At 40.3% G+C, this 15,603-nt stretch overlaps 1 protein-coding gene across 1 annotated transcript in view; it reads left to right on the top strand.

The window, feature by feature from the left end:
* CCDC141 (coiled-coil domain containing 141) overlaps positions 1–15,603 on the top strand; it is a 230,638-nt gene that overhangs the window by 76,658 nt on the left and 138,377 nt on the right. The window contains exon 5 of the mRNA XM_005675907.3: positions 4,244–4,497. Within this exon, the coding sequence (XP_005675964.2) occupies positions 4,244–4,497 (254 nt within the window). The remainder of the gene's footprint in view (positions 1–4,243; positions 4,498–15,603) is intronic.

Below are 15,603 nucleotides of genomic sequence, written 5' to 3'. Positions count from 1 at the left end.
AATTTTAATCCGCTCCTTGAGTTTTCTTCTTCTACATGATTTATCTTATTCCTGTCGTGCCTCAAGGATATGGTTGTTTTTGTTGTTTGTTACTTTGTATTATTAATTCTCAGTCAAAGTGCCCAGTGTACCTAACCCCTCCTTTCTTGCTCTGAGCAGATAACATTATCTAATACTTTATTGGACAAATCTAGGTCATGTAGCATAAAGTGTTTCAAATCCTTTCCTTTTCATCTCAGAATATGTCAGTTTCTCTTTAGCTCTCAAAAAAAAGGTGTCAGGGAAGAGTCAGTTGGCCCAACTACCACAGTCATTGCTGTGTTGTTCACGGCCAGATGCTAGAATGCTAAAGTAGAGAGCCATAGTGCAGAGAGGAGAACACTGAGCTACTGACTAGAATGTGGCTTTTAGCACTGGCTAGTCCATTTCAGGGTTTCCCTAATGACACTCGGGTTAACAGTTTGCCTGCCAATGCAGCAGACAAAGAGACTCAGGTTTCATCTCTAGGTCAGGAAGATTCCCTGGAGTAGGCAATGGCAACCCACTCCAGTATTCTTGCCTGGAGAATCCCATGGACAGAGGAGCCTGGCGGGCTACAGCCCATAGGGTTGCACAGAGTCGACGCTATTGAAGTGAGTTTGCACGCACAGTCCCTTTCTGATAGTGTTCCTTACTCTCTGGGTACTTTTCACAGTTCTCCCTTCTGAAAATAAAAGGCCACGTCTTCAACTCTGCTGATGGTTTATCCTTATTTTTCTTTGAGCCACAAATGTTTCAAAGATGGTCCTTTCTTATTGACTTCACTTCGTCATTGCTTTTCCACTTCTCAACCTGGTAACTTGGCTTTTGTTTCTATTACGCACCCATCTGAAAACCCCAAGTCTTCCCAACATTTCTTCCTTATATCTCTGAAGGACTGCTGATCTCTAGCATCTTTAGTTTTCATAATTCTTTCCCCTTTTCAATATGTTTGATTTCAGTGACTTGCCTGGTGGCTCAGACAGTAAAGGCATCTGCCTACAATGCGGGAGACCTGGGTTTGATCCCTGGGTTAGGAAGATACCCTGGAGAAGTAAATGGCAACCCACTCCAGCATTCTTGCCTGGAAAATCCCAAGAACAGAGGAGCCTGGAGGGCTGAAGTGCATGGTGTTGCAAAGAGTCGGGCACGACTAAGTGACTAACCCTTACTTGTATAATTGTAAGGGATTTGATTTAGGTCATACCTGAATGGCCTAGTGGTTTTCCCCACTTTCTTCAATTTATGTCTGAATTTGGCAATAAGGAGTTCATGATCTGAGCCACAGTCAGCTCCTGGTCTTATTTTGCTGACTGTATAGAGCATCTCCATCTTTGGCTGCAAAGAATATAATCAATCTGATTTCAATGTTGGCCATCTGGTGATGTCCATGTGTAGAGTTTTCTCTTGTGTTGTTGGAAGAGGGTGTTTGCTATGACCAGTGCGTTCTGTTGGTAGAACTCTATTAGCCTGTGCCCTGCTTCATTCTGTACTCCAAGGCCAAGTTTGCCTGTTACTCCATGTGTTTCTTGACTTCCTACTTTTGCATTCCAGTCCCTTATAATGAAAAGGACATCTTTTGTGGGTGTTAGTTCTAGAAGGTCTTGTAGGTCTTCATAGGACTGTTCAGCTTCAGCTTCTTCAGCATTACTGGTCAGGGCCTAGACTTCGATTACCATGATATTGAATGATTTGCCTTGTAAACTAGCAGAGGTCATTCTGTCATTTATGAGATCACATCCAAGTACTGCATTTCGGACTCTTGTTGACTATGATGGCTACTCCATTTCTTCTAAAGGATTCTTGCCCACAGTAGTAGATTTAATGGTCATCTGAGTTAAATTCACCCATTCCAGTTCATGTTAGTTCACTGATTCCTAAAATGTCGGTGTTCACTCTTGCCATCTCCTGTTTGACCACTTCCAATTCTCCTTGATTCATGGACCTGACATTCCAGGTTCCTGTGCAATACTGCTCTTTATAGCATCCTTTTTACTTCCATCATCGGTCCTATCCTCAACTGGGTTTTGTTTTTGCTTTGGCTCCATCTCTTCATTCTTTCTGGAGTTATTTCTCCACTGATCTCCAGTAGCATATTGGGCACCTAGCAACCTGGGGAGTTCATCTTTCAGTGTCCTATTTTTTTGCCTCTTCATTACTGTTCACAGAATTCTCAAGGCAAGAATACTGAAGTGGTTTTCCATTCCCTTCTCCAGTGGACCAGGTTTTGTTAGAACATCTCCTGGAGAAGGAAATGGCAACCCACTCCAGTACTCTTGCCTGGAAAATCCCATGGGCAGAGGAGCCTGGTAGGCTATAGTCCATGGGGTCGCAAAGACTCAGACACAACTGATGAGTTTACTTTCAGGCAAGCTTTATAAAAAAATTATTGAATATCTCTCTGTGCCAATCACTACAGTAGTGCTAAGGATACACTCGTGATCCCTGTCCTCATATTGCATTGGAGCCTGGTGACAAAACCAGACGTTAGTCAACTAACCTGACATATAAATATAGAACTGTATCTGTGGAAAGAGCTGTGAATGAGAGGAACATTGTGTTTGGGAACACTGAAGAGGAAGATTTGTTCCAGTCTGATTTCTCCTTTGAGAAATTGAGCATTGACTAAACTTGAAATATGCAGAGAGTAAACGTAGAGAAGTAAGGGATGAGGAGAATGGTGTCCCTCAACAGGGAGTCAACTGTGTGTGAGGTAAAGAAGATATGGATGGAGGTAAAGAGATTGAGACCATCTGAAAGGAAGATAGGGACCAGACCGTGCTAGAACTGAAATCATGTTAAGGGGTTTCTCCTTAATTCAAAGACAAAGGGAAGCCATTGGGAGGGTGTGTGTGTGTGTGTGAGTGAGTGTGAGTGAGAGAGAGAGAGACATACTGTGTTTAGAAGCAATCTTTCTGGCTAATATATGGATTGGAGAGGAGATGCGATTAAGAGATGACTACACAAATTCACAGAACAGATGATACTTTCTGTTGTGGATATGGGCTTCCCAGGTGGCACAGTGTTAAAAAATCTGGCTGCCAAGGCAGGAGACACAGGATCTTCCTCCCTGGGTCAGGAAGATCCCCCAGAGGAGGAAATGGCAACCCACTCCAGTATTCTTGCCTGGAGAATCCCATGGACAGAGGAGCCTGGCGGGCTACAGTCGATGGGGTCGCAAAGAGTCAGACTCTACTGAGGACATGTATACACAAGTTCAGGGAACAGATGATGCTTTCCGTACTGGGGATAGAGAAAAACAGACAGATGCAGGAGATAGAAGGTGAAATCGACAGGTCTCAAGAGAGAGGAAGTTAGGGTGAGGGATACGTCATGGTTGTCTGCTGGGTTTCTGGCTGGGGAGACTGGATAGTTTCCCAGCTGCTCTTCCAGTTGGTCCCCAAGTGAGGCTGCTCTTGCAATGCTACTCTCAGCTCCCTCTTCTGCACTGTCTCCCTGGTGGCCCTTTAATTTTCAGGCTTAAGCTTCCATTTCGACAAGATGTTGCCCAAACCTAAAAAGCTGTTTACTCCAGAGAGCACAAGTGGTGGCCCATTTGCCAGAGAGCCATGTTTTGTTTTATTCTTCAGTTAAAACTATTTTTAATTTAAAAATACAAATTACAAAACATTTAAAAATCAGAAACTTTTACATAAAAATCCATGTTTATAACTCTAAAATTCGGTAACCCTATCAACACTGAATCCATATTCTCTGATGTCCGCAGTTGATTGGCACTAATGACAGCTGATCCTGTGAGTCTAAGCACGTATTTTCCACTTTACCATAGTCTCTGGCATCTGGACACCTGGACAGCACATCCACTGAGCTCTTGTTCAGTCACTGCAGGCATTGGCCTTGAAACCTCAGATTTAGTCCAATCACCTCAGGATGTAGAGTGTGCCAAGGAGAGTAGGCGCCTTAACCAGCATCATACCACTAAAAATGAACTGAGCCAGTGCTCAAATCTCAGAGTCTTTCCATTCCCTGTACTGATTTATGCTAATGCTGAAAACTTTAGCCTCCTACCACTTAGCAGTTGGCATCATAGCAATTGTTAGGCTGAGCTGTCTGACCAGTTGAATCAGAGGCATTTTATGTTTATATATTTGAATTCCTTATTTTTAATAGAGGTTTACATATATTTTAAGTGATATGAAAAGTCCAACTATTACTATATAAAAGCTTGCTCATATCACTGTTGTTTGTTTGTTTTTCTCTCTAGAACTCTTAGAACGATCTCTAGCCCTTTTAAACAAAAGTCAAGAACTCACTGACTTCATAGAAAAAATCAAGAGTGATGGACCCAATGTAAATGCTGAGATGATTCAGGGAGCTCAAAACAGCTGCCTGAAGATCGACAGTCTTCTTGAACTTCTCCAAGACAGGAGGCGGCAACTAGACAAGTACCTGAAACAACAGCAGCAGGAACTGAGTCAGGTTCTGCAGATGTGTCAGTGGGACCAACAGGAAAGTCAGGTAACCCGAAGGGGCACTGATGTTATCCTGACCTTGGCTAACAAAACTGGCTTGGTATGTGGATGATCTGTGTCCTGGGACACAAGCTTTTCAGTTGTCATGGTCAAACCCTTTGGTCTTTGATCCAAAGTACCATGTTGTTTTCCCAAGCATGTAATATAAAAACAAAGATTTTATTTCTTCTCATTATAATCCTCATTTGTTTTTAATGGGAGGATATCCACTAGCAGTTTTGAAAATGACTAGGTCCTATTGTTGGACTCTCTCTCTTGCTTCCATCCAGGTCACTACTTTAAGATACATTTTTCTGAAACTGGGAAACGTTCATTGTGGATTTCTTGAATGTTGGAGATGCGTGATGGTGCTGAATTGTACTAGATTGTTGCTAATGCCAGTGAAAGTCTATCAGCCTGAAATAGAGATGCTGTTCTTAGAGGAATATTCTGATACCAATGAAGAAATGTAACCTTGGCCTATGGTTGGATGCTCAGTGGTTAGAGGGATTTGGGGTGGGAGGGTGATGAGTTGCAGGCTTGTTAGAGCCCACTACCCAGATTATGGGCCCAGCGCTGCTCATTTGTCACTGTGCTTGCTGTGGGTTCCTTGTGTCCCAATCACTTGAAAGTAAGAGTGGATAGAACTCTTTGCAAAACCCCAGCTCAAATAGGTAGGATATTTATTGCTGTGTTTAGAACTGCCCCAGTCCCATGCTTTAACCCATACAGATTAAGTGGAAGGAATTTTTAGGGAGAAATGATGTGGAAGGAGGTATCCTGGTCCAGATGCATAAGAAAGGGGTCTCTTCATATACTTTATATTATTGCTCTGGTCTAAACTGGAGAGATTGACATAGAGCTGGTAATAAATATGAGTCCAGGAGAACTGGTTCTTCTTTCAAGCTGGAAAAATGAGGATTAAAATGACAATTAACCTTTCAAGTAATGCTTATTGAGTACCCGCTGTTTGCTGTACTGCTGTGCTTAGTCGCTCTGTCATGTCTGACTCTTTGCGACCCCATGGACTGTAGTCTGCCAGGCAACCTACTGTATACCAGATCCTACTGTAAGTACTGGGGATACACAACATACAAGATAAAGTCTTTTTCCTGTAGGAATTTTCCTTCAATGCATTTCCTTAGGAATTTTCCTTCAATGCATTTCCTAATGCTTAACTGTCAATAACCTCAGCACTATTGACAGTTGGTGCCAGGTAATTCCTTTGGGAGGCCGTCCTGGACACTCTAGAGTGTTGCGCAACATTCTACCTATCAGATGCCAGTAGAATATACTCTAATTGTAACAACCAAAAAGGTCTCCAGACATTACTAAATGTCCCCTGGGGGGCAAAATTACCCCCAGATGAGAACTACAGTTCTAGTGCTTTTTGTCGTTATTGTTCAGTTGCTAAATCACGTCTGACTCTTTGTGACTGTAGCCCTCCAGGCATCTCTGTCCATGCGATTTGCCATCTAGAATACTGAAGTGGGTTGCCATTTCCCCTTCCAGGGGTACAATAATAAACAAATGAACAATGACAAATTCTATAAAGAAGATTAACTAGGGCAGTGAATTGTACCTTTGGTTGATCTACTTTTAATCAGAGAAGGAATCATAGAAGGCCTCTCTGAGGAGGTATCATAGGACAGACACCCAAATGCAGACACCTCCAGACACATAGTCATCTTGCATTTTGCCACCTCCTCCTCTAAGTCGCTAAATATGCCTCAGCCCGTCTCCACTTTCAGCCCTTTTGCCTTGACTACCATTTGCTGTCCTGCTTCTGCTGTGCTTTGCCTGCTAAGCCACAGCCCTTCCCCACTTTAGTTCTTCCCCCACCACACCTTTACATGCTCAACACCCAGAATCCTTTGATCTAATGCAGTAGTCTTTAACTGAGAATTCTGGCACCACAAGGGATTTCCTGGTGGCTCAGACAGTAAAGGGTTTATCCACAATGCAGGAGACCCTGGGTCAATCCCTGGGTCAGGAAGATCTCCTGGAGAAGGAAGTGGTAACCCACTCCAATATTCTTGCCTGGAAAATCCTAAGGGTGGAGAAGCCTGGTGGGCTACAGTCCATGGGGTCACACAGAGTTGGGCACAACTCAGCAACTAACACTTTCACTTTCTGGCACAGCAAAGGAGAATTAATGCTCAGGACAAGGAAAAACATAAAGTTGTTTCTCAGACAACCATTTCCAGAGTTCACTGACCTCCCTATTCCATGACACTCTACCCCTCTCCTTCTCTTTGTCCTTCTCCTTCTCCCCTAATCCTGACCTGAAACCATGTTCCCAGAGATGCTGTTCACTTAAAAAGAAACTTATTTTCTTTCTATTGAATTCATAACACCTATCCCCTACCTCTAGTGCATCCAAGAATACATTAAAAGCTCCTCTAACTTTGTCATGTAGAGTAGTTTATCCATTTTAAACTACAACATCTCTTATCCAGAGACGTTCTATCTGCAAAGAGGCTTTCAAAACACAGAACAGTTTCCCAAGAATGAAAAAGCAGCTACTGTATGTTTTGTTTATTTTTAAGGTAGTAATTTTGCCTTTCTGCTTTGAGACTATGACAGTAATCATCCACTTATCCTCCGCAGTAAAAAATAAATAACCACATGAAGATTCAAAATGAACTATCTAAGCATGTGCTTAAGGGAAATCTAGATACCATGCCAACCCCAGAAAGCAGAAAGATGTCTTGATAATAACTAAAGTAAGAGATTACAGAAGGGTTTTGATTTGGTGAGTTCCCTAACTTGCATTGCTTCATATTTGGGGGAAAGTGTGTGTTCTTTTTGAGGGAATACTTTTTAAAATAGAATTTATTTATTAGAGAAGTTTTAGATTCATAGCAAAACTGAGCAGAAAGTACATGATATCCTTTGTTCCCACACATGCACAGCCTCTCCCACTATCAACATCCCCCAGCACAGAGGTACATTTGTTGTAACTGACGAACCTACACTGACACATTATTATCACCCCAAATCCATAGTTTTCAACAGGGTTTACTCTTGGTGCAGTACATTCTATGGGTTTGGAAAAATATGTAATGACATATATCAACCATTTAGTACACAAAATATTCTGCTGCCCTAAGAATTATCTATGCTCCATCTATTCATTCCACTCTGCCTAATCCTTTGCAAAAACTGATCTTTTTACTGTCTCCATAGTTTTGCCTTTTCCAGAATGTCATATTACTGAAATTGTATAATATGTAACCATTTCAGATTGTCTTCTTTTGCTTATTAATATGTATTTAAGATTTATCCATTTTTTTCATGACTTGACAACTCATTTCTTTTTAGCACTGAATAATATCCCATTGTCAGTCACCTACTGAAGCCCAGCTTGGTTGCTTCTAAGTTTTGACCATTATGAAAAAAGCTGTAATAAGTATTCCATGTGCAGGTTTTTGTATGAACATAAGTTTTTAATTCATTTGGGTAAATACCAAGGAACACAATTGCTGGATGATATATGCCAAGAGTATGTCTATAGGAAATGGCCAAACTGCCTTCCAAAGTGGCTGTACCACGTTCGACAGAGAGTTGCTGTTGTTCCACGTCCATGTCAGCACTTGATGCTATCAGTGTCTTAGACTTTGGCCACTCTGATAGGAGCATAGCAGTATCTCATTGTTGTTTTACCAAGTCTAATCTTTAAATTGGAAATAATAACAATTCACAGACTTGTTCTGAGGATTAAATTCAATAACATGGGTAAAGCATGGAGCACAATGCCTACCATTTTAAAAGATGCTTAATAAATATTAGTTTTCTTGTCATCACTGTTCTTGGATATTTACAACTTATGAATTTTTTCTCCTTTCATTCCTATTCATCCCCCTGAGTTTAGTATTACTGTTGTTATATGTGTCTAAGTCTCTTAAAACTATTTAGTTTTTAGAGGCTGCCATAGGTATAGTAAGGCTTTAAGAATTCACAGTTGTGGTTACAAGAACCAGGCTTTCATTTAGGCTCTACTCTTAATGGTCTAGAACCAAAATCAATTTAGTAATTATCTTAAGGATAAATTTTATTTTAAGTAAAACTGGTCTATTTCCAAAATATACAAACAACTCATACAGCTCAGTATCAAAACAAAACAAAACAAGAAAACAACCCAATCAGAAAATGGGGTAAAGATCTAATTAGATATTTCTCCAAAGAAGACATACATCTGGCCAACAGGCACATGAAAAGGTTCTTGCTCAGCATTGCCAATTATTCGAGAAATGCAGATCAAAACAACAGTGAGATCACCTCAAACAAGTCACAATGATTGTCACCAAAGAGTCTAAAAATGGTAAATACTGGAGAGGATATGGATAAAAGGGAACCCTCCTAACTGCCGGTGGGAGTGTAAATTGGTTCAGCCACCATGGGGAACAATATGGAGGGTCCTTAAAAAACTAAAAGTAGACTTATCATGTGACCCAGCAATCCCACTTCTGGGCATGTATCCGGAACAGACTATGATTTGAAAAGATACATGCACCCCAGTGTTCGTGTTGTTGTTGTTTACCAGTAAGTCTTTGTGACCCTATGGACTGCCGCATGCCAGGTTTCCCTGTCCTTCACTATCTCCTGGAGTTTGCTCTGATTCAGGTCTGTTGAGTCCTTGAAGCTATCCAACCATCTCATCCTCTGTGCCTTCTGCTCCTTTTGGCTTCAGTCCCTCCCAACATCAGGGTCTTTCCCAAAGAGTCAGTTCTTTGCAACAGGTGACCAAAATATTGGAGCTTCAACTTCAGCATCAGTACTTCCAATGAATATTTGGGGTTGATTTTCCTTTCAAACTGACTGGTTTGATTTCCTTGATGTCCAAGGGACTCTTAAGAATCTCCAGCACCACAATTTGAAGGCATCCATTCTTCAGTGCTCATCCTTCTTTATGGTCCAACTCTCACATCCGTACATGACTACTGGAAAAATCATAGCTTTGACTATATGGACCTTTGTGGGCAAAGTGATGTCTCTGCTTTTTAATACACTGTCTAGGTTTGTCATAGCTTTACTTCAAAGTAACAAGCATCTTTTAATCTTGTGGCTAAAGTCATCATTTGCCATGATTTTAGAATCCAAGAAAATAACATCTGTTATTGCTTCCACTATTTCCCCATCTATTGGCCATGAAGTTATAGGACTGGATGCTATGATTTTAGTTTTTTTCATGTAGAATTTTAAGCCAGTTTTTTCACTCTCCTCTTTCACCTCATCAAGAGGCTCTTTAGGTCCTCTTCACTTTCTGCCATTAGAGTGGTCAGTTCAGTTCAGTTCATTTCAGTTCAGTCTCTCAGTCGTGTCCGACTCTTTGCAACCCCATGAATCACAGCACCCCAGGCCTCCTTGTCCATCCGGAGTTCACTCAGACTCATGTCCATTGAGTCAGTGATGCCATCTAGCCATCTTATCCTTGGTCATCCCCTTCTCCTCCTGCCCCCAATCCCTCCCAGCATCAGAGTCTTTTCCAATGAGTCAACTCTTCACATGAGGTGACCAAAGTACTGGAGTTTCAGCTTTAGCATCATTCCTTCCAAAGAACACCCAGGACTGATCTCCTTCAGAATGGATTGGTTGGATCTCCTTGCAGTCCAAGGGACTCTCAAGAGTCTTCTCCAACACCACAGTTCAAAAGCATCAATTCTTTGGCGCTCAGCTTTCTTCACAGTCCAACTCTCACATCCATACATGACCACTGGAAAAACCATAGCCTTGACTAGACGGACCTTTGCTGGCAAAGTAATATCTCTGCTCTTGAATATGCTGTCTAGGTTGGTCATAACTTTCCTTCCAAGGAGTAAGTGTCTTTTAATTTCATGGCTGCAGTCACCATCTGCAGTGATTTTGGAGCCCTCAAGAATAAAGTCTGACACTGTTTCCACTGTTTCCCCATCTATTTCCCATGAAGTGGTAGGACCAGATGCCATGGTCTTCGTTTTCTGACTGTTGAGCTTTCAGCCAACTTTTTCACTCTCCTCTTTCACTTTCATCAAGAGGCTCTTTAGTTCCTCTTCACTTTCTGCCATAAGGGTGGTGTCATCTGCATATCTGAGGTTATTGATATTTCTCCTGGCAATCTTGATTCCAGCTTGTGCTTCTTCCAGCCCAGCGTTTCTCATGCTGTATTCTGCATATTATTTAAATAAGCAGGGTGACAATATACAGCCTTGACGTACTCCTTTCTGGATTTGGAACCAGTCTGTTGTTCCATATCCAGTTCTAACTGTTGCTTCCTGACCTGCATATAGGTTTCTCAAGAGGCAGGTCAGGTGGTCTGGTATTCCCATCCCTTTCATCTGCCTATCTGAGGTTGTTGATATTTCTCCTGGCAATGTTGATTCCAACTGGTTATTCATCCTGGCTGCATTTCCCATGATGTACTCTGAGTGTAAGTTAACTAAGCAGGGTGACTTTATACAGACTTGTACTCCTTTCCCAATTTTGAACCAGTCTGTTGTTCCATGTTCAGTTGTAACTGTTGCTTCTTGACCTGCGTACAGGTTTCTCGGGAGACAGATAAGGTGGTCTGGTATTCCCATCTCTTTAAGAATATTCCACAGTTTGTTGTGATCCACACAGTCAAAGGCTTTAGCGTAGCCAGTGAAACAGACGTAGATGTTTTTCCGAAATTCGCTTGCTTTTCCTATGATCCAAAGAATGTTGGCAGTTTGATCTCTGGTTCCTCTACTTTTTCTAAACCCCACTTGTGCATCTGGAAGGTTTCAGTTCGCATACTGCTGAAGTCTGACTTGAAGGATTTTGAGCATAGCCTTACTAGTGTGTGAAATGAGCACAGTTGTACGGCAGTTGGTACATTCTTTGGCACTTCCCTTCTTAGGAATGGAACGAAAATTGACCTTTTCCAGTCCTGTGAATTTCCAGTCACTGCTGAATTTTCCAAATTCACTGACTTATTGAGTGAAGCACTCTAAATTCATGATCTTTTAGGATTTGAAATAGCTTAGCTGGAATTCCGTTATCTCCACCAGCCTGATTTATAGTAATGCTTCCTAAAGCCCACTTGACTTCTGACTCCGGGATGTCAGCTCTAGGTGAATGATGACCACACCATCATGTCTATCTGGGTCATTAAGACCTTGTTTTGTGTAGTTCTTCTGTGTATTCTTGCCACCTCTTTTTAATCTCTTCTGCTTCTGTTAGATCCTTACTGTTTCTGTCCTTTATCCTGCCCATCCTTCCATGAAATGTTCCCCTGATTCTCCAATTTTCTTGAAGATCTCTAGTGTTTCACATTCTATTTTTTTCTTCTATTTCTTTGCATTCTTTGTTTAAGAACACCTTTTTATCTCTCCTTGCTATTCTCTGGAACTCTACATTCAGTTTGTATATCTTCCCTTTCTCCCTTGCTTTTTGCTTCTCTTCTTTCCTCAGCTTTGTGTAAAGCCTCCTCAGACAACCACTTTGCCTTCATGCAGTTCTTTTACTTTGGGATGGTTTTGATCATAGTGTTCATAGCAGCACTATTTACAATAGCCAAGACATGGAAACAACCTAAATGTCCATCAACAGATAAATGGATAAAGATGTGGTATGTATAAACAATAGAATATTGCTCAGCCATAGAAAGAATGAAATGATGCCATTTACAGCACCGTGGATGGACCTAAAGATTATTATACGTGTCTAAGGTAAGTCAGACAGAGAAGGATAAATATCATATGATATCACTATATTTAGAATCTAAAAAAAAAATGTTATCAATGAATATGTCTACAAAACATAAATAGACCTATAGACAGCAAACTTAGGGGAGAGTAAGGGGAGGGATAAATTAGGGGTATGGGATTAAAATATACACACTACTATACGTACAAGAGATAACCAGTAAGGACCTACTGTATAGCACAAGAAACTATATTCACTGTATTGTAATAACCTGTAAAGGAAAAAAATCTAATATATATGCATATATATATTTATAACTGATTATGTCTGTGTATGTGTGTGTGTATATATATATATATTGCTATATATCTGAAACTTACACAACATTGTAAATCAACTAGATTTCAATAAGAATTTTTATGAAAAGGTCATCAGGGACTTTCCTGGCAGTCCAGTGGTTAAGACTCTGTGCTTCTACTGCAGGGATTATGGGTTTAATCCATGGTCAGGGAGCTAAGATCCCATGTATCGTGTGTGTCCGAAAGAAAAAAAAAAAGATCATGAGACCAAAAAATAAATTTTTAGAGTATATCAATCAATAAATTAATCCTTTCCTTACATATAAAATTTAAGAATCTTTGTCTTAAAAGATCCCATATTACGTTTTCTTTCACAAATGCCAGTAGCAGCAACTCAAGTATTTAATAATGGTCACTGTTGTTTCTTTGTGCTTTTATGATCACAGATCCTGGGACCAGCTTGTTCAATTCAGTTCAGTCACTCAGTCATGTCCGACTCTTTGTGACCCCATGGACTCCAGCATGTCAGGCTTCCCTGCCTGTCACCAACTCCCGGAGCTTACTCAAACTCATGTCCATAGAATTGGTGATTCCATCCAACCATCTCATCCTCTGTCATCCCCTTCTCCTCCCACCTTCAATCTTTCCCAGAATCAGAGTCTTTTCCAATGAGTTACTTCTTTGCATCAGGTGGCCAAACTATTGGAGCCTATTGACTGCATTCGAATCCTGACTCTGCCATTTACCAGTTGAGTACCTGTGCAATTATTTAACCTCCCTGAGTTTTCTCATCATGGAAACCCATCAAATGTCTTTTCTCATCTCAACCCATAAAATGAACCTTCTGTAAAATGTGAGGCAATAGTACCTACACCACAGTGTTATTAGAATCATCAAACGAGTTATTCTATGTCAAGTGCTTAGAACAGTACCTGGTACATGGAAAATGCAATATTAGTATTAGCCTTTTTTATCATCACGTCTGAAAAGAACAGTGAAGACCCAATGCATTACATACTCCCCCAATCCTACTCACCTTTGCTCTCAGAAAGATTGGTCTTGCATTTAAGGCTAAATTCATTATTTATTTTGCTTTCACAGGGTATGATCAAATAAGTCACTTCTATAATCTTAGCCATACTTGTTTAATGGAAACTCAATTAGCAATTCAAAACAAAAATAGAATTGTATTTTTTCTGCTTATGATTTAAAGTTTATCTATTAATGAGTTAAAACTATAGATTAGATTACTAGCCATACAAATAATTGCAAATAAGCATTTGACTTCTGCTGTGTTTTAGACTTTTATCCAAGCATGAGTATATCACAGGCACACATACATTTATTAAAGAAATAGCAAAACAAGCAAACAAAAACTAATAACCTATGCATATTATCTTGTTATCTTATTACCTAATACTCAAATTAAACATGTCCTAGAAAATCCCATGGATGGAGGAGCCTGGTAGGCTTCAGTTCATGGGGTCACTAAGAGTCAGACACAACTGAATGACTTCACTTTCACTTTTCACTTTCATGCATTGGAGAAGGATATGGCAACCTACTCCAGTGTTCTTGCCTGGAGAATCCCAGGGACAGGGGACCCTGGTGGGCTGCCGTCTCTGGGGTCGCACAGAGTCAGACACGACTGAAGTGACTTAGCAGCAGACATAGTCTTGTGTCAAAAATACCAGAGATAATTATCTTGTTGTATTTCACTCTCTGAATGTAGCACAACTTAAATAATATCTTATTGATGTGGAAGTAGAGTCTCTTCAGTTTCTCACTATTATAAATAATAAGTAAGATTTACTATGTTGATAATTATGTGAACAAGGAAAGATTTTTAAATCCAGGTAGATAGAAGCATAATTATCTTACCTAAGTTTTCAAGTTTTTCCTGAATGTTCTATGGTAAAATTTTGTTGAAGATACACTGAGGAAGATTAGCAGCAGGGACACCAAATTGATTGTGACTCTGTTAGTGATTTGAGTTCTGTGATTGTTATGCTCCTGGATGAACTACCCCATAAAGCCTGGAACACTGTGGAACCACAGAGACACATGCTTCACTGGAGGGTAAAGATAATTTTGTCAGTTCTGTACTTTTTTTTAGGGAACACAGGAGCTGTCAAACCTTGCATTGATAAAATATCAGCTCTGTCAATCATTTTAACCATGTAAGAAGAAGGAACATTAAATGGAGAATTAGAGCAAAGATTACCGATGAATAACAATGTGGATGTCTGAATATCTAATGCATCTTCTCTCATAAGAGCCACTTAAAAGATACATTTAATACTCCTCTGTTTCTAAGTGCTTATAACCTAAGGCTTTTGAACTGTAATAGTTCAGCTAATTTCCTTTGGAAAAGAAATTAGGTGACCACAATGATGGCAACTTAAAATTTACATCAGTTTCAGAAAAAAAGCAGATGAAGACCACATACTTTTCTATCTTAATTGGGATGTGATAGCCTGAAAAGCATAATCATAGCATGTCCTCTCTTTCGTTTTTCAGATGTACAAATGTGCACTTGTTTTACATTTAAAGATAAGTAGCTGACCTTTTTTCCCAACTCCAGCAGCATCTTATTTTGCAGATAATCTGCTTCATTAATGAGAATCAGAAGCAGCTTGGAGTACTTCGTGCATAATTAATAATCTTGGCAAGAAGATTTATGAATGTAATTTTTCTCAATTGCTCCAATCAGGAATAAGTGAGACAAACAAATAAATTAAAACGAAGTTATTCATGGTCTTTTTGTACAAGACAGTATCAAGGACATCTAGGAGAATTAAATAAGACATAAAGGCAGAAAATCTTTTTACTACCCAGATCACATATGGCTTACGAGATACCCATCTTTGTGGGAAGAAAAGTGGGTAATAGAATTCATATTTGGAAGTTTTTTAAATTTGAGTACCATGTATATCATAATCATATGTCAACAGGCAATTAAAATGATATCTGCAATGACAGTGTAAGCACAGCATCAGGGCACAAGTCTTGTACCTGCTGGGCAACTGTAAAACCCTGTGTGTGTGTCCAAGATGTATGCTGCTGCTGCTGCTAAGTCGATGCAGTCGTGTCCGACTCTGTGTGACCCCATAGACGGCAGCCCACCAGGCTCCTCCATTCACAGGATTCTCCAGGCAAGAACACTG

Source organism: Capra hircus, chromosome 2, assembly GCF_001704415.2.
Source record: "Capra hircus breed San Clemente chromosome 2, ASM170441v1, whole genome shotgun sequence".
Taxonomy (NCBI): domain Eukaryota; kingdom Metazoa; phylum Chordata; class Mammalia; order Artiodactyla; family Bovidae; genus Capra; species Capra hircus.
The sequence above is the reverse complement of the archived record's forward strand: the minus strand, read 5'-3'. Positions and strand labels throughout refer to the sequence as shown.